The sequence below is a fragment of the Typopeltis vanoorti genome, chromosome 1, assembly GCF_054136105.1.
Source record: "Typopeltis vanoorti isolate ZY-2024b chromosome 1, IOZ_Tvanoo_1.0, whole genome shotgun sequence".
NCBI lineage: Eukaryota > Metazoa > Arthropoda > Arachnida > Uropygi > Thelyphonidae > Typopeltis > Typopeltis vanoorti.
This window is the reverse complement of record NC_143549.1, coordinates 68,222,010-68,241,209: the sequence shown is the minus strand read 5'-3', so window position 1 is coordinate 68,241,209 and position 19,200 is coordinate 68,222,010. Positions and strand designations below refer to the sequence as shown.

The window sequence follows — 19,200 nt, the reverse complement described above, 5'->3', positions numbered from 1 at the left end:
TTTTGCAGGATGATTTGGATAGATTGGCAGACTGGGCAAGGGAGAACATACATCAGTTTAATGTGAAAAAGTGTAAGGTTATTAAAGTATAAAGAGCTAATAAGCTTCATTTCGGCAATGAAAACATTACTTAAATTAAGGGGATATTGAATCCCACATAGTTTTAAAACCGAATAAGAAACTCAAAGATTGGAATCAGAGAGTTTCTTGCCGAATATAGTGAACTATAAAGTATCGGCGGACACTAGCGTTAGCCAATGCAAGTGATCCTAGTACATAGTACATTACTGGGCAACTCGTTGCAAAGGTGGAGGAAGAAGTTCAGATCGCTATTCTTAGGTATTTTCCATAATGTAAAAACACATTTCTTAGGAAATGTATGCTGTTATTACATTATGGAGAGAGGTCACTACCCAGACCGGTTTCAGCCTTTTTTGAGGCTTCATCAGTGAGCAGCTAGACCTAATACCATAGTGTATAGCGAAAAGAACTTATGTATTTTGCGAACGAGTTTTCCAAACAGGTGCAACCATTAAGTTACTAAAGTATAAAGAGCTAATAAGCTTCATTTCGGCAATGAAAACATTACTTAAATTATTTAAATTACCGGTTTCAGCCTTCTTCCTCCACCTTTGCAACGAGTTGCCCAGTAATGTACTATGTACTAGGATCACTTGCATTGGCTAACGCTAGTGTCCGCCGATACTTTATAGTTCACTATATTCGGCAAGAAACTCTCTGATTCCAATCTTTGAGTTTCTTATTCGGTTTTAAAACTATGTGGGATTCAATATCCCCTTAATTTAAGTAGTGTAAGGTTATGCATTTTCAGGTGAAAAGATTACCTGCTCTATGCCACATTGGTGGAACTGTATTCCAGGAAATTGACGAAGCCTGAGACTTGGGAGTGTTCCTTCCTTTCCTTTCCGTGTGATGGTACAGCACCATCTGAGTCCACCCAAATTTTATCCGGGCTCCGGAACCAGCATAGGCTGACGAATCAGGCCTATGGCTGAGTCAATATTCCTGGCTGTAATCCGTGTGTGTTCAGAAGACCGGTTTGCCTGCTTGCGGGATGAAAAACCCCAGATAAACTGGCAGAAAAAACTGTTGTCCACGCCCAAGACCAGCTAACTTGGCTATGGCCGAGGAAGATCCTTAAGCTCCTCACGTCGTCGACAGGAATCGAACCTAGGACTTCTTTCCCAGGCATGTGGTTGTGAAGTGCAAAGCCACTAGGCTAACCACATGACTTGGGAGTGTTAATGGATAGGGAGTTAAAGTTTAGGGGCACATAGCAACAGTGGATAAAGCAGCTCATCAGATTACTTGGTTACTGAAAAATACTTTGACGAGCAGAGACAAGTCAGTTATTGTTCCTCTTTATCAAGCCTTGATAAGACCTCATCTTGACTATTGTATGCAGATTTGGGTGCCAGGGTTTTTTCTTGGCAATGAAGAGGTAGAGAGTATGGTAGCAACTGACCAAGATGGTAGCAGGTCTATAGAATGAACCTTACGAGAACAGGTTGAAAATTTGTAGATTACTGAAACTGGTTGATAAGCAGTAAAAGGATGATATGATTGAGACATACAATTACCAAAGGGTTTTTACAAGATTAATTCAGAAGAAATTTTTCAGAACAGGTTGCATGGTTGGAGAACTAGGGGCCATCCATGGAAACTGAGTAAGAGTGTAGTTATCAAGGGTGTTAGAACTAGGTTTTTTGTTTGGAGAGTGGTGAATGAGTGGAATAGGTTGCCAGAGTCTGTTGTGGGTGCCATGACTGTGAATGAGTTCAAAGCAACGTATGATAGATACAGCAATCCCTAGATTAATGCGCCTCCAATTAATGCATCATTTTTTTTTCTATACCCAAATTCGATTGGTGCGCCTCTAAAATTCGATTAGTGTGCCTATACATCTTAAAAATAATTACATAGCATTTTGCTGATCATATCTCGTGCCTCCTTTGCAATAGTTTTCCTTACTTTTTTATTTTAATGTATTTTCCCAACCTTTAATCATGAGTAAAAGAATTAGTGAGCAAAAAAGTAGAACCGTGAAAAAGATTCAAAAAATAATCTCATTAGAAGAAAAACTTGAAATAATAAAGAAAAATTAACAATGCAAGTCCAGAACACAAAAATGGGTGAATCAACTATAAGAGCAATTTTAAGCAAAGCTGCTGAATTCAATGAGAAAAGTAAGCCTGCTTCAAGTTCATCAACCATGCACTCGAAATCAAAGTACTTTAATAATTGAATTAGAGAGACTTCTTTCTACATGGATCAAAGATTGTAATCAAAAACAGATCCCACTAAGCACTGACCTTATTAAATCAAAAGCATTAAGTCGCTTTGCAACCTTGAAAGAAAAGGCTATCAATGATGGAAAAGAAAAATTCCATGGTAGTGCTGGGTGGTTTGAGCTTTCGAAAAGAGAATAGCCTACATAATATTCTAATCACAGGCGAAGCTGCAAGTGTAGATAAAGAGGTGGCCACAAATTATCCACAGATTTTGAAGAAATTCTGGAAGAAGAGGCTATTGTGACCAACAAATATTTAATGTCGATGAAACTGGCCTTTTTTGGAAGCGAATGCCTTCCAAAAAAGCTCGCATACTGCTAGCAATATGCGAGCCTTTTGGAAGCACATTCTTCAAATTGTACAAATGATTTTAGAGGCTTTTCAAATGAATCTGAGTTAATTAAATCTCATTCTGAGAAATTGAGTGATTCCTACCTGCTAAATTTACATGCACAGAGGGAAGATCCTGAAGAATATAGCAAGCCTGGTTGGCCGAGTGGTTAACGTATCCGCTCTCCAGCCAAAAAAGCTGCGGGTTTGAATCCCGCATTGGGCTTGGATGTTTGTGATTGTCTGTGAAAAATACTAGTGGTAGTAGTGGACGGTAGAGTTAGAGAGTTGTAGAGTAGATACCCTCCATCGATGAGTCTTTGGACTCCTGGAGGTGTCAAGTTATAATAATAATAATATGAAGAAAATTTAATCATTGACAAGTCCAAAGAGGTTTCATAGAAACAATTAAAAATATTTTTCATACAATTCAAGTTTTTAAGTAGCAATGCTTAGAGGCTGACTCTGATGAAGAGAAAAGGAGTAAAATTTGCAGAATTTTACTGCTTTTCTGACGGTATGGCAATAGGGCCATACTGTCAGTTGTATGAAAAAAAGAAACAGAATGCCCACCAAACTACATTAGCTCAATTCTTTGTTAAGAAGTAGAACAAATTTATATTCTCAATATGTTTTATTGTCTTTCAGCTTCATGGTTTTCCTCTAACTAGGCCCTGAAATATACTCTAATTCTTTTATAAAAAATAATAATAATAAGGGTCAAAAAAGAAATTTGAGGAACGAATTATAGATTTCCCATAGGTTATTATATTCGATTAGTGCGTTTTAGATTAACGCGCCTGTTTTTAAGAACGCATTAATCGAGGGATTGCTGTATTGTATAAATGTTGGATAGTGCTGGATATGATGTTTACGGCTTCCCTCGATGTCTATGGATTTCCCCGGAGTAGCCCATAATGATGATGATAATAATACTGGAATTATAGATGTTAGTGGATTTTTTAATTAGTTTTCAATAAGCTAAGTAACATAAATGAACCCAAGCAAACAATGCCATACCACACAAAAATAATTCCAAGTAAATTTGACAAGATTTATTCAAGAAAAATTAACCTTATTATTAATTATATCCTGCTGAGAACGGTTAACAACTCCAATTATGCCTAATTTAACAGGAATTACGCGGCCACAAAGTACATCTACAGCATCTGTTCCAGCATCCATTAAATCAAGTTTTGTTATAACAGCCAATGTTCTTCTCCCTACAAAAAAGAAGACATAAAATATATATAAATACATTATGAAAATTATGGATACAACTACCGTGTTAGAGTAAAGCTTTAGTTGAATATAAACTAAAATATACACTCGACGTTTCGACCTTCACATTAACATCATCTGGAGTATATATATATATATATATACAAAGAAACAAGCTGCACTACAATCTACATGGCATGTTAAAGTTACTGATCAACCATTAAAACTATTTGCCTAACCTCTGGTGCAAAAAAAAAAAACTCATTACATCAAAGCTTGAGCGATGTTACAGGGTGTTCGGGATAAATTTGACATATTTATAATTAATTATATTTTTCCGTAAGTTACATGTATTAACACACACTTCTCTTCATTTAAAAGGTTGGACCCTTCTTCATTCATATACAAGATGTCAGAAAGGATGGATAGCTGGAACCCACCTGAATCATGGAAGAGAATAACTTGTATCATGATGATTCGTGCCGGCCATCAAAATAAGGATATTTCGACTGCTGCCCAATGCTCCCTGAATACAGTAAAAACAATCAGGCATGAACTAGAGACTTGCAATGGTGACTACGAGGATGTAGCAAGAAGAAAGATCCCTAGCAGACGATCTGATTGCGTTCGTACAGCAGAATTCCTCGCAAATCTGCAGGAACAGGTGTTGAAGAACCCTGGCATTGGAATTCGGGCTTTGTCACGTGAAATGAATGTTGCAGCCTCTACTATGAAGCTTGCACTCAATGAAGACCTCCGCTACTACTCATACAAGCGCCGCAAAGGTCAGCTGCTTACAGAAAAGGCCCGTGAAAAACGTTTGATAAACGCGAAGAAACTTCTAAGCAGAGTGAAACATCCTGCGGAACCACAAACAATCTGGTTCTTTTCCGATGAGAAAAACTTTTGCCAGGATCAAAAACACAACACGCAGAATAACAGATGGCTTGCATACAGTACAAAGGACATTCCTCGTGTAATGCAGACTAAATTTCCCCAAACTGTGATGGTTTTCGGATGTGTATCCTCTGAAGGCAATGTGATGCCTCCGCATTTTTTCCAAGAGGGCCTCAGGTTGACTTCAGATGGCTACGTGGAGTTGCTAAACACTGTAGTCAAGCCCTGGATAACAAGGGTAGCCAATGGTAGGCCGTATGTATGGCAACAGGATTCGGCCCCTTGTCACACCTCTGGGAAAAGTCAAAAATGGTTGTCTGAAAATTTCTACGACTTCACCAGTCCAAATGTTTGGCCTCCAAACTCCCCAGACCTTAACCCCATGGATTATTTTGTATGGGGCGCAGTTGAAAAAGACACCAATCGCACTTCCAGTAATACAAAAGCCCAGTTAATGGATAAAATGAAAACAGTTTTTGCGGCCCTTCCCAGGGAGACTGTAGCATCAGCTTGTTCGAGGTTCCGAAGCAGGATTGAAGCTGTGATCGATGCTAATGGTGGTTATTTTGAGTAAATCTTGTTGATAGTATTGTAATTAACTCTGCCTGTAATGTTTTTTGTCAATTCATTAAATTTAATAGATACAAAGAAGATTTTCTTTTTCCTTACGAAACTGTCAAATTTATCCCGAACACCCTGTATTATTATTATCTATTAGTAATAATAATAACATGTGGGTTTGAATGAGAGTAAGTGAGTTTTTATTTATTTTTTTTTAGCATCAGAGGTCAGGCAAATAGCTTTAACAGTTGATCAGCAACTTTAGCATGCCATGTAGATTGTAGTGCAGCTTGTTTCTTTGTATATATATGTATACTCCAGAAGATGACCTTAATATGAAGGTCGAAATGTCGAGTGTATATTTTGGTTTATATTAAACTAAATTTTTACTCTAACACGGTAGTTGTTAGAGTAAATATTCATAATTTTCAATTTTCATAATGTACTCTGCTCACCGTGTAAGCATGAAAGAAAGGAAAATATATATAAACATTGGGGGGGGGGGGGGGCTGAAAGTATTTAATATATATATATATATATATATATATATTAAATACTTGAAAAAAATCACTTTCTTTAAAAATTGTGAACCTGTTTTACTTTTAAGCAATTTTTAGATATTTCATAAATCCAACTCTGAATTTATAAACTTTCAAAGGAAGGCAAGTTCTCATCTGACATGATCACTGACTTCAAACTGCAGCATGTAATTTAATTAAATAGCACTATTTCTATCAGTTTTTATCATTACCAATATAGCAACTAGACAAGTAAGAATTAACAAATTATCACCTGAAATCATCTAACAAAATAGTCATTTTCAAACATAATAGTTTGAATTGGCTAATTTAAGTAAAAGACTGTGTATCAAATTAGTGAACAACCCCAGTTGCATCAAATCCGCAAGTGAGAGAAAATGTTCTATAAAATGAATATGGCCAGACATGTTCATATTCATATAATGTCATATAATTTGAACGAACACATACAGGCAGACCCTGACTTACTTAAGGGATGCAATTCTGCAAAACTTTACATAACGTGAATTTCATAAGTCAGATTTAACCCACCCTACCCATTAATTATACTCTATTGCTTACATGTTTATACTACATACATTCGTGCATTATATGCTTTAAAGGTTATTTGTTAGTTTCATTTCATTCTTTTTCCTCTCCTTGCTCCTTCCCCCTGATGCTATTAGAGTATTTGAGGGCTAGGGGTGAATCTTTCCTATCTTGCTAAGTCATTTCGTCTTATACAGCCACCAAAGGAGGCAAACTAGCATCAATAGGTGCCAGTCCCAAGCCCAGATAAATGGTGAGGGTTGATGTCAGGAAGGGCATCCGGTTGTAAAACTTCACTGCCAGCTCTAGCTATGATATGAGTCAAAGAGAAAATGATATAAGGGGTAGGGCATACCCCTTAAGCAATGCGCAGCCACATCGCCCTACAGCTGCAAGAAGTGGACGAGGGCTACCGCATCAAGGGCAGGTGCGGTTAAAGAAGTGAGCCCAGCAGGTGGAGAGGATGTTGTGAGTGGGAACACTGAATGTTGGAAGCATGACTGGAAGGGGAAGAGAGGTCACAGACATGATGAGGAAGTTGGCCATTTTATGTGTGCAGGAGACAAGGTGGAAGGGGTGAAAGGCAAAGGAACTGGGAGATGGATATAAATTGTTCTACTCTGGAGCGAATAACGAGAGAAGAAGTGGTGTAGGAACTGTGGTGTGTGGCGAAGTACTGGAAGTGGGCAGAAGGAACGACAGGATCATGCAAATTAAATTGGGTCTTGGAGAACAGCTGGTGGTATTATGTGTATATGCCCCGCAAGTTGGCTGTACAGCAGAGGAGAAAGATGAGTTCTGGAACGTGTTAGATGAAGAAATGAGGAAACTGGAAGAAAACGAGATGGTGATTGTCGGAGGAGACTTGAACGGACACATAGGGAGACAGAATAGAGACTGTGAAAGGGTGCATCGTGGCCACGGAGTGGGAATGATGAACCAGGAAGGAGAGAGAGGGTTGTGGACTTTGCAGTAGCGTTTGATCTGGCAATTGTGAATGTTTTTCTACAAGAGGGAAGAACATTTGATAACATTTAGGAGTGGTAACAACAGTTCACAAATTGACTACATTCTGACTAGAAGAAAACATCTTAAGATTGTGACAAATTGTAAAGTAATTCCAACAGATCAAGTGGCACAGCAACACCGACTGCTGTGCGCAGACTTTAAAATAAGATGGAAGATAAGAACTTCTCGAAGCCATGGGATGAAGACAATTAAGTGGTTTCGCTTAAAAGAAGAGAGTGTGAGGAATCGTTTTAGGGAGAGGGTGTTAGAGAGGATTTCTAACACCCTCTCTTGGTGGAAACATAATTCAAAAGTAATCCTGAGCTGTGCAATCGAGGTGCTTGGTGAGACATCTGGAAAGATTAGAGAGCAGAAGGAGGGTTGGTGGTGGAATAATAATGTACAAGTGGCAGTGACAGCTAAGAGGAAGGCAAATCAGAAGTGGGATGAGTCAAGAGTGGAAGAGGACAGAGAGAGGTGTACAGAGTGAGAAAGCAAGAAGTCAAGAGAGTTGTGGCACAGGCGAAGGCCATGGCATATCAAGATCTGTATGATCAATTAGAAACAAAGGAAGGACAGAGAAAAATTTACCAACTAGCGAAATGTAGAAATAAAGCAGCAAAGGACATCTTACATGTGAGGGAGGCAAATCAAAGATGCTGAAGGAAGAGTATTATGGAGGGATGTGGACATAAGAAATAGATGGAGAATATATACTGAGGGACTTTTGAATGGGGAAAATGCAAAGACTCACAGAGGAGATGGGCAGCCTTCTGAGGGGATGGTGCAGAACATCAGTAGAGTGGAAGTGACAGAGGCCATGAAGAGGATGAGGAATGGAAAATCGGTGGGCCCTGACAGGATTCCAGTGGAGGCGGAAGGCACTGGGGGAAGAGGAAATTGACTTGCTGTGGGACCTGTTCATGAAAGTTTGCCAACAGGAAAATATACCCAAGGAATGGAAGGAGAGTACTCTTGTCCCCCATCTACAAGGGTAAAATCGATGCACAAGACTGTAAAAATTACAGAGGAATAAAGTAACAGTTAGCTTGCATCAAGGGTCAGCATTAAGTCCGTTTCTGTTTAGCATTGTGATGGAGGTGGTGACGGAGGAGGTGAGAGAAGATGCGCCTTGGACAATGTTGTATGCAGATGACATCTTGCTGCGTGCAGATTCAAGAGAAGAAGCGGGAACTAAACTGGAAAGATGGAGAAAAGTACTGGAAGAGAGAGAGGTATGAGACTGAGCAGAAGTAAGACAGAGTATATGTGTTGCACAGTGGGCAGCGGCCAGGAGACAGATCTGGAGCTGGAAGGAAATGTCATCAGGAAGGTGAGGGACTTTAGATACTTAGGTTCAACAGTGGAAGAAGATGGAGGAGCTGAGAAGGAAGTGGGATGCAGGATACAAGCGGGTTGGAGGAACTGGAGGGAGATGGCTGGAGTGTTATGCGATAAGAGGGTGCCGATCAATCTGAAAGGCAAAATCTATAGAAGATTAGTGAGGTCAGCTATGATGTATGCTATAGAAACTGTGGCCCTGAGGAAAAATAACATGAGCAGGATGGAAGTAGCAGAGATGAAAATGCTTAGGTGGATGTGCGGTGTGACCAGAAAGGATCATCTGAGAAATGACTATGTGAGGGGAACAGTGAAAGTTACGAACTCAGGAGCGAAGATACAGGAGGTAAGGTTGAGATGGTATGGTCATGTGATGAGAAGGGAGGATGAATATGTGGGAAGAAGGGTCATGCAGATGGATGTGCAAGGAAGGAGGAAGCATGGGTGGCCAAAGAAGAGATGGAGGGAGCTGGTGGAGGAGGACTTGAGGATGAAGAACTTGGATGTGGTGACAGCCCAAGACAGGAGGATGTGGAGGAGACTCATCATCAACAGTGACCCCACTTAAGTGGGAGAAGCTGCAGAAGAAGAAGATTCATGGAATTAGATTTAAATTAATGCAAGATAATATATAATACAGTATAAACAGAATTAGAAAACAATATTTTTTTAAAAAATGTTTAATTTGGTTCAACTTTATGATATCAAGAGATGACCGAACAGTGAACCAACCATTAACTGCCACAAAGGACTGAGAACAGCCTGGTATTTTGATTTTATGTCTTTTATTAACCCCAGAATTCCATGGAGTCAAAAGGCAGTTGAGGTACACATTATCACAAACAAAGCTCAGTAAACTATGCTTTAAAACCCATTCAACATGTATGCATTGCCCAACATTGTCAGGTAATGCATTCCATCCACCAGCCACTCTCCATGCAAAGAACCTGCTCCTCACTCCCATGTACACATCTACATACAGTTTCCAGGGATAGATACTTGTTCGCTCCTCCTCTCCCATTCTATGAAAAATTTCTTCCAGATTAACTGATAACAACCCTGTACCAACTTTCATGTTTCAATCATATCCCCCCCCTCTCTTCCTATTTATAAGACTCAGCAAATTGCATTCCTTTCCTCAATCTGTCTTCATACCCCCATATTCCAAACACCAGTTACCACCTTAGTCAATCATCTGGGTCCTTTCTAATATATCCTCATCACCATTATCACCAAATCTGAGCACAATAACCATACATATATAACAACAACCATAAAGTCTTATTTCTGTACATTCAGGTCCTATGCATTATTGCCATAATTTCAAGTGATGACTTCACAACTTAAGTGTTAAGCTACATTTGCACTGTAATAAAAAATGTTCATCTATCATTATTTACCTTCTATTGTCATTCAAAGTTATATAACACTCTGTATATAAACTGCTTGGAAAGAAGTCAGTGGACACATAATGTGAGGAACAAACAGCCATGGCACCCACCTTAATGAGATGTAGGACCTCATTTCGCTATGATGACTGCAGCAATCCTATAGGCATACTTTCCACAGGTGTATGATAGCGATCAGTGGGAATTTTGGACCATTCTTCCTGTAAGCATGTATTAAGGTCCTGGCCTTTTCTAGGGTGGATGTCCCTTGACCTCATCCAACACTCCAGTTCATCCCACAGATATTCAATAGGGTTGAGTTCAGGGCTTCTGTGGAGGCTAGTCAAGTGTGCTGATGTTCATGTCCACAAACCATGCAGTTACAACAGCAGCAGCAGCCTTATGACATGGTGCAATGTCTTGCTGAAAGAGACAATGGTCGGTCCGTAGAAACACCATAAAGTAAAAAGCATTGCATTGTTCAGAATGTTCAGATACCTCTTGGGGTTCAGTGCTCATGCCACCATAGACAGAGGTCTGAGGTCAGGAAAAACAGGACCAAACCATCATGCTACAGCTTCCGAATTTCATAGTTGCGGTTACATACCCTGGTAAGAGATGTTTACCAGTCACCCCCATCTGTCACCCCCACACCCATCTTCTCGACAGAGAGTGTAGTGCGATTCATTGCTCCATAACACAGCATTCCATTCCACTGTACACATTCTTTACACCGCACAAGGTGTAAAGAATGTGAACCAACAATGCATGTTGGTTCAAGTAATGTGGAAATTGCATTTTGCAGTCCTACCACGGAAACCCATGTTGTGAGTGTCAGTTCTAAATGTCTTTGTGCAGATTTGTGTTCCAGTTGCACCCGGAACTCTGCATTCAATGCGTAGGCTGACAAATGGTAGTTTTTACATATTATCTTTTGTAGAACTCTATGATTACATTTGGTGAGTGTGGTGGGTCATCCACTGCAGGTAGCACTTGCTGCAGTTCTATCTCAGGGTGGTATCACTGACTGTTGACCTGGGATGGCTCAATTTGTCAACAATTTGTAGAACAGACAGGCCTGCAACATGGCATCCTATCACAATGCCTTTTTCAAACTCCATCAGTTTCCTTCTCACAGCCATTTCACCCCGACACAGCTGCACTGACCTGGAAGCATCATATTCATCCAATTTATACTGGCAACAAATATGCGACTCATTACATGGCATGATGCACCTTGCCCATAGGAGGAGTGGTATCCATTGACATCTTTCCAAGCAGTGTATAAGTAAATTAACAAAATATGACCTCCATCACCTCATGAGGCTGGCTAATTCAACTAAAAGGTAAGTTATCCAGTATCATATGGAGATATAAGCAGGGTTTTTCAAACCATCAAGAAGTAAATTTTTTTTACTGGGAAAGTTTGTTTTGAATTTATTTAGGCTATAGCAACTTAGGGTATAAAACCAGTATATTATGTTTGTTAATTGTGTGTGTTCTTCTGATCAGTTTGTTTTGTGGAAAGTAAAACCATCTCCTCCCCCAATCAAATCAAATTTGATTTGATTTCCACATAAGAGATTTGTATATAAAATATCTTCACAACAATTCTATTTGTAAATAGAGGATATTCACCTCTTGGGCAGATATAATGCCATGCATCATGGGAAGTGTCACTACCCATTGCGACAGGCATATATAATAAATATGAAGGTATATAGTAATATGAAGTGAATATTTATTATTATTATTACGACACCTCCAGGGAGTACAAAGACTCATCGAGGGAGGGCACCTACTCTACAGCTGTCTTCACCAACCACAACTATCATCTGCACCAACGCCATCTACCGCCCATAACCACAACCACTAGATTTTCAGACAATCACAAACATCCATGCCCACGGCTGGATTCGAACCCACAGCCTTTTGGTCGGAGAGCAGATACGCTAACCAGGTTGGCAATTTTTAATGAACGATTTTATTATTATTATTAAGAGAGAGATCCAGGGGGCTAGGGACTCATTGAGGGAGGCCAAATACTACACATATTTAGTACAGTACTATTTCAAATTTTTTAAAATCTGAAATTTTAAAAAAAATTTAGATTTTAACTTTGGAACATTAGTGATCTTCATTTTAGACTTATACTGCAGGTGTAGATCAAATTCATATTAAAAAAACGGTTGAAAACATCAAAATTCTATTAACTATAACAAAAAAGATTAAAAAAGAAAAAAATTTAGGAGAGAAAGGACAATTAAGGTAAACTGGTATACAACATCATACAGAATTTTGAATACACAATTTTATTGTTATTGTTATTAAGAGAGACCTCCAGGGAGTCAGGGACTCATCTAGGGAGGCCATATACTACATACACCAGCTATCATATTTACTCTTGAATTCATTTACACTCACAACATCAAACATCCATTCCAATCGCGCACCACCCTATGAGAAAAAAATCTAGCTGTATTCATTCTCAGCTTCCAAGGATGCCCTCTTGTCCTTTCATCCTCCATAAATTGAAAAATTCCGTGAACTGAAATCCTGTGTGACCCTTTCAAAAGTTTGTGAGTCATATCACCCCCCCCCCTTTCTCCTGTTCGCTAGTGTGTGCAAATTCTCAATCTGTCTTCATAATCGGTATTCCACAATCCTGATATAATTTTTAACCATCTCCTTTGCACTCTCTTCACTATATCAGAATCACAATGGAAACAAGAGACCAGACCTGTGCACAATAGTTCAAGTGAGGTCTTATCAAGGCCTTATAAAGAGGCAAAATGATATCCTTATCTTTACATGTGAACGTTCATTTCAGCATTGCAATTATCTTTTGTGCAATCTTTGCTACAAGACTCCTGAACTTCAACTTTCTGTCTACCAACACTCCGAGATCCTTGACTGATTAGGCTCTTCTAGCATACTCCCACCAATATAATATGACACTGGATATCTAATCATGCCAAATGAATGACTTTACATTTACTGACATTGAACTGATATCCATTTTCCCATGTACATAATTCCAGCCTATTCAAATCATTCTGCAAGTACTGCGTATCAGCTGCATTCCTGATTACCCTATCATTCAGCTATTTGCTGATGATGCTCGTCAAATCCTTCCCAATATCATTAACGTATATGTCACAGGGAAATGATGAAAATAGTGATTTGATCAATTCATGGAAGATGTTAAAATAACAACTCTGTGGGGTGATTTCCTTGAAGAAAGTAAGTGATTTGATCAAATCCCTTAACTGTTTTAGTGAAAAGATGAAATAATTATTAAATGTAGAATAGTTAATACAACAATAGTCATTGAAACACAAATTATTTATTCGAAACTAATTAACAAAAGAAATAGGTACTAAAGCTGATATTTTTAAAAACAAAAAGGATATTTTTAGTGAAATTTTAAACATTTTTCGTGAATGTAATTAATAAATAATAATGTTTATTCATTTTTATTAAAACACATTGTTGATTTGTGGCATCTCGAGTTACAAAGTGCATTACTTTTTTTTTACAGGCACATCTTTTTGTTTTACATTGTAATTTGGATTGCTCACAGGAACACTTCTTAAATCCTTGACCTCCAAATATGGATAATTTTCCTGCAATATCACGCAGACTTAGGTTAATCTGTGGAACTGTTTCGGTAAATGTTGTAGTAGCTATTTGAAGAGCGTTTCTAGGTAGCCAATCTTTTATAATTCCAACTGAGGTACAAATTTGGTATAAATTATTTTTTATATCTAATACGATCCCCACGATGTTATTTCTATCTAATGGGCCTCTATCTACCTTAGGTACATACACCAAAACTATGGAATTCACTAACACGTCTTTAAATTTCTTCAAAGAAACTTCTTTCATTTTTTCAGCTGATCTTTTCGGGTGTTTTGCAGCATTTTCCCTTTGATCTTTAATGCTCTCTTCTTTTTGGCTTAAATAGCATAGAATTTTCGATCCATATCCTTCTCCTACTGTATTCCCACATATTGAGTGCACCAGATTTTTACAAATGTCACATGAATGGGCTCCAGTAGATTCCATTCTACAAACAACAGAACATGCTTTACTGTTGCTGACAGCTGCTTCCCCTTCTGATGCAAGTAACGCGACACATGTTTTAATTGTTGAAGCAGGAGTTGAAGTAGAATTGTTAACTGGTTCGAGTTGTCTTATTGTTGATAAAGAAATTGATTCAATTTCTGGTAGCTCCTCTAAATTTATAGCCTTTTTGGTGAGTAAATCAGCTGCCGGTAGATCGTGTGACATTGAAGTGTTATTGTTGGTTGATTTAACTATTAATAGATCATTTGAAGTTGAAGCATTGTAATCAATTAATTCAGATGCTGGTGGATCTTTTGAAGTTGAAGTGTTGTTGTTGTTCTCTAAGGAAGCTGCTGATAAGTCTTCTGGTGTTAAAATAATGTCATGGTCCTGCTGATTAAGAAGTACATCCAAGTCCTCTTCAGTAACAAGTTTTTCAAGCAACTCTTTCGAAATATGACTAGATTGGAGTCCTGTTTTTGGTTCTGTTCCAAATAAAGCTTTGTAAGGTGATCGTTTAATGGTTCGATGAAAAGAGGAATTCTTTTGGAATTGAACAAAGTAACAACCTATAGCCCAATTTTTTGTATCATTGTCAATTAGCCAAGCACGTAACATAGCTTCAACATCTTGATTTGATCGCTCAACAGATCCTTGACTAGCTGGATGTCTAGGCCTACCATTTACAATTTTGCACGTTGGCCACAGGCTTGTTAATTCTTGTATGACAGCAGCCGTAAACTCACAGCCGTTGTCGCTTTGTAGTATGGGGACAACCTACTTCCAAAAATATTTTTAATAGCTCCATTGCTACTTCAGCAGCTCTTTTTGTAGTCAACGGTCGAAGAAAGCTGAATTTCGTCGCGTGGTCCTGGTAGTTTAATAGCCATTTGTAATTTCTATCTGGTGTCGACTGTAAGTCAACTAAATCAACTTGGCTGCGATGATTGAAGTCGCTAGATACAATTGGGCAAACAACGATTCTTTTGTTTGGAAATTTTTTTTTTAGACTGACATACCGTGCACAGCTTTAAAAACTCCAGTACAACTGAAGTAGGTATTAGGCATTTCGATTTAAAACTATACAGCATTTTATCTCTTCCTCCGTGGCCAGTTGACTGATGGGTTTCCCGAAGTATGTGGTAAAAATTTTCCGTTGGTACTATTTTCACAATTGGATCGAATTCAGACTTTCTCTTCAAAATCAAAGATTTTTTAGTACCTACTTCCATAACATCGTATTTTTTTCCATAATAGTACTGTTTATGTGTCCGTTGCAGTTTAAGTAGTGGTGCTAATTTAAATTGTTCAATTATTGTGACAGCTTCTTCTATCCTTTCGCGAGTCCACAAAGGTTTTTCTTTTTCATGCCGCTTGTTCAAAAACATCCTGACAGTTTCATTGAATGTTCTTCAGATACAAATTCGGTCAGAGTTTGATTTTTTTCTATATCTGAACTCATTTTTCTACGGTAGGTACTTGATAAAACTCGAAATATAGAAAACAATAATAAAAATGCACGCAACCTTCCTCGTGTAATGTTTGGCCGGCACGGATGCCAGAGGGGAACTTGTATCCACGAAAAATGTTTAAAATTAAAATACACTTTTTGATATCTGTTAGCAAGCCATCCTCTTATCCATGCTAATATTCTATAATCCAAGCCAGTATTCTCCAATTTATACAACAGTCTACTATGCTGTATTCTGTCAAAAGCTTTAGCAAAATCCAAAAGTATCATGGTGTATCCATTCTCCTTGTCTAGTTCAATGGTAACATTGTTATAGAATGTGAGCAAGTTGCTAAAACATGACCTTCGCTTAGTAAACCCAAGTTGATCATTGTAAAGTAGAGACTCATTATCAACCCATTTCTGAATGCAAGCCCTAACCAATTTTTCCAAAATCTTCACCAACAATCCTGAGATACTAATTGGTCGATAGTTGGATACTTCGGTCTTTGTAGCACCCTTGTGCAATGGAATCACCATACATTCTTTCTATTCCAGCAGAATCTTCCCTGTTCTGAGACTCATATTAAACAGCCTGGTCAAAGGAATGGCCAGTTCAGCTGAAGACTCTTTCAGCACACATGCTGATATCCCATCAGTCTCTACTGCTGAATTCTTATTCAATTTGTGCAACAACTCTATTACCTCAATCTTCATACACCTGGGTTTCTTCATCCAGTGAAGAGGTAGCAGTGAGCTCAATGTTGTGTACACTAGGTTGATAGCTTTTAACAAAACGGGCACTCAATTGAACAACCTCTTCTGTGTCTGTTACCCTCATGCCATCTGCATTTAGAAGTTATTCTTTCATATTAATTTTTTATTTTATTTTTTTTTTTTTTTACATGCAACATATCCATTTTACATATTGGTAAAATGAATTCTTGTGGGTTGTCTTTAGCACACGAGCCAGTTTCTTTTCATACTCAGACTTTGCTTTCTGTACAACAGTTGTGACTACTCTAACCTGCTGCTTATAATTTTTATAACAGACATCATCCTTATGAACATGGTAATCCTTCCACAGCATCCTTTTATTACAAGTCTCTTGCTTAATAAGATTACACATCCATTTGACTTCAATCCTATTTATTCATAGAACTCTTGGATCACACTTTGATATCGTGTCATTCAAGTATTTTTTAAATGCTTCCCAAGTACTGTCAATATTCATCCCATCCAGCAACCAATTCCATTCCACTGAACTCTGTATACTCTTCAGTTGGTCATAATTTCGTGATTTGTAGCTCAGCTTTCTTTTATGAATGGAACATTCATAAACTCAGCGCTTCCCAATTGAGTATCACACATGATCAGTCACCAACCAGAGTCCGAATAGTTATGTCTTTAATTGAAATCCCTCTGACACCATAATCAAATCTAGCACTCTTTGACCTCAAGTTCCTTCTGTCACATGCTGCTTGAGAAAGTTGTCCCGTAACAGCTCAATAAATGCATTTTCATTCTTCTCATGAGATTCTACCGCTACCCAATCAATATTTGGATAACTAAAGTCTCCCATTATGATTACTCTTTTCATGCTCATCTTGTCATATTTGGTGATGCATTTCTTCACCACTAGCAACCGATCCACCAGGTATGTAACAACACCCCACTATGTAATTGATCTTGTTAGATTCCATTTCACACCAGATAGCTTCAAACTCACTGCCACATGAAATACTGTTAGTAGTACTACAACCATAGGTCTCAACTCTAACTGGATTCAAGTCATCCGATGTCATTAACAGCATTTCCGTCCTCTCCTATCCTTCCTAAAAATACTGTACCACTTACTGTACCTCGATCTGATTCTGACAGCCAGGTCTCACTAATGCCTACAATCTGAGGTCCCAATATATTGATTAAGGCAACAAACTCTACCCCTTTGTTCCTAGCATTCGTGTACAGACATAATAATCTACCTGCATGTTCTTCTGTATACTCTTTTCTGGAGTCTGCCTGACAGTTGGACAACTTGCAGATCTCTATTCTTCTCTAATGCCTTACACATGTTGACATCTTTCCACACATTTGATAGGTCTCTCCTCGTCGAAATTTCCATGACAAAGCCCATTCCCATCATTAACACTGCTATATAACATTGTCGCTCTTACACTCACATTCTCCCCTTTATAATTTAGTTTCCCTCACTCTCTGTGTTAGGTCTCATACCACTTATTAGTTTTTCTAGGCTCCTAATATCAAATGCATTCAGATGTAAGACGTCCCTCTTATACAAATCCAGTCTTCCCTCAAACTCACTCCACACATCCAAAAACTTGCATCCATTCTTTCTACATAGCCTACGCACCAAATCACTTGCCATCACATCCCTTCTTATTTCATTTTTATCATATCGAGGTAATATGCTCACTCTTTCACTTTCTTACTCTTCATTCTTGTCTTTCCAACCAAACCATTCCAGCATTCGTTTTACAACACATGCTGCTCTGAGACAGGCTAATAAATACACACACACACACACACAATATTTAATAGACAAAACAGTATGATCTTCTACTGATGAGTGATAAATTTAGAGAGAAAACTGTAGATGAGGTCAATAAACAAAGGAAATGAAAAGAAATCATATGAAAACAGAACACAAGGGATTGAAAATCCATACCTAAAGCACACTAAATGACAACATGAAAAGTACAAATTAAAACAATAATGAGAGACATAAAAAAAAAACATAACTACAAGATTCTGAATTATAAGAATGAAAATTCAAGATTAACATTTAAATTTTGAAATGTTATGACAGCTTAATGTTGCTTACTTGAAAATCTGCATAATGAACTAAATATCTGCAGTCAATACCATTAAATCAAAAATAACCTCAAAACTTAGTCCACTCTATAATTAGTCACCTCCAATTAATGAGAGAGAGAGAGAGAAAGAAAGGAATGCAGGTGATGAATAGTCAGGCTGCATTAGTCAGATGCAGTGTAATCAGTCAGTTTCTCTCTCCTTAGGAAAATTTACTAGCACAGTTAGTGTAGGCATGTCAACTTAATTGGACATACAAACACACAGCTGAAAATAGACAGCTGACATAAGTTGATTCTGTTCTCTTAAAACTGTAAATTAAAGAACTATGGTAAATGTTATGTTTATTAACTTGAACATACTTTGTAAATAACAATGTAAAATGTAATCAAAAGTTTAGTTTAAAAATGCTTTGTGCTATCCTTGTCACAGTATGTATTGCTCCTCTTGCAGAGAATAGACAAGTGTTTATTTCAAACTTTGATCTAAGACATATGATACAACTGGTTCCCATGGTAACACTCCTAATGCAGAACCTTTCTTACATAAAAGCCAAGAGCACAATAATGTACAGTAGGAAAGCATACAAAAAGTGTTGCACAGATGATACTGGAATTATGGAATGTAGTTTATGAGGAGAGGTTGAAAGTATGTGGACTACAGACATTGGTAAACAGGAGAAAGATGCATATAATAGATACTATAAGCTTCTGAGAGTTTAA

General features: G+C 38.0%; 1 protein-coding gene across 2 annotated transcripts in view; it reads right to left on the bottom strand.

The window, feature by feature from the left end:
* The window catches only part of Drp1 (dynamin related protein 1), a 265,058-nt gene that overhangs the window by 160,221 nt on the left and 85,637 nt on the right, over positions 1-19,200 (bottom strand). For both annotated transcript variants that reach the window (XM_090391003.1, XM_090391012.1), the window contains exon 6: positions 3,717-3,865. In XM_090391003.1, the coding sequence (XP_090247129.1) occupies positions 3,717-3,865 (149 nt within the window). The remainder of the gene's footprint in view (positions 1-3,716; positions 3,866-19,200) is intronic.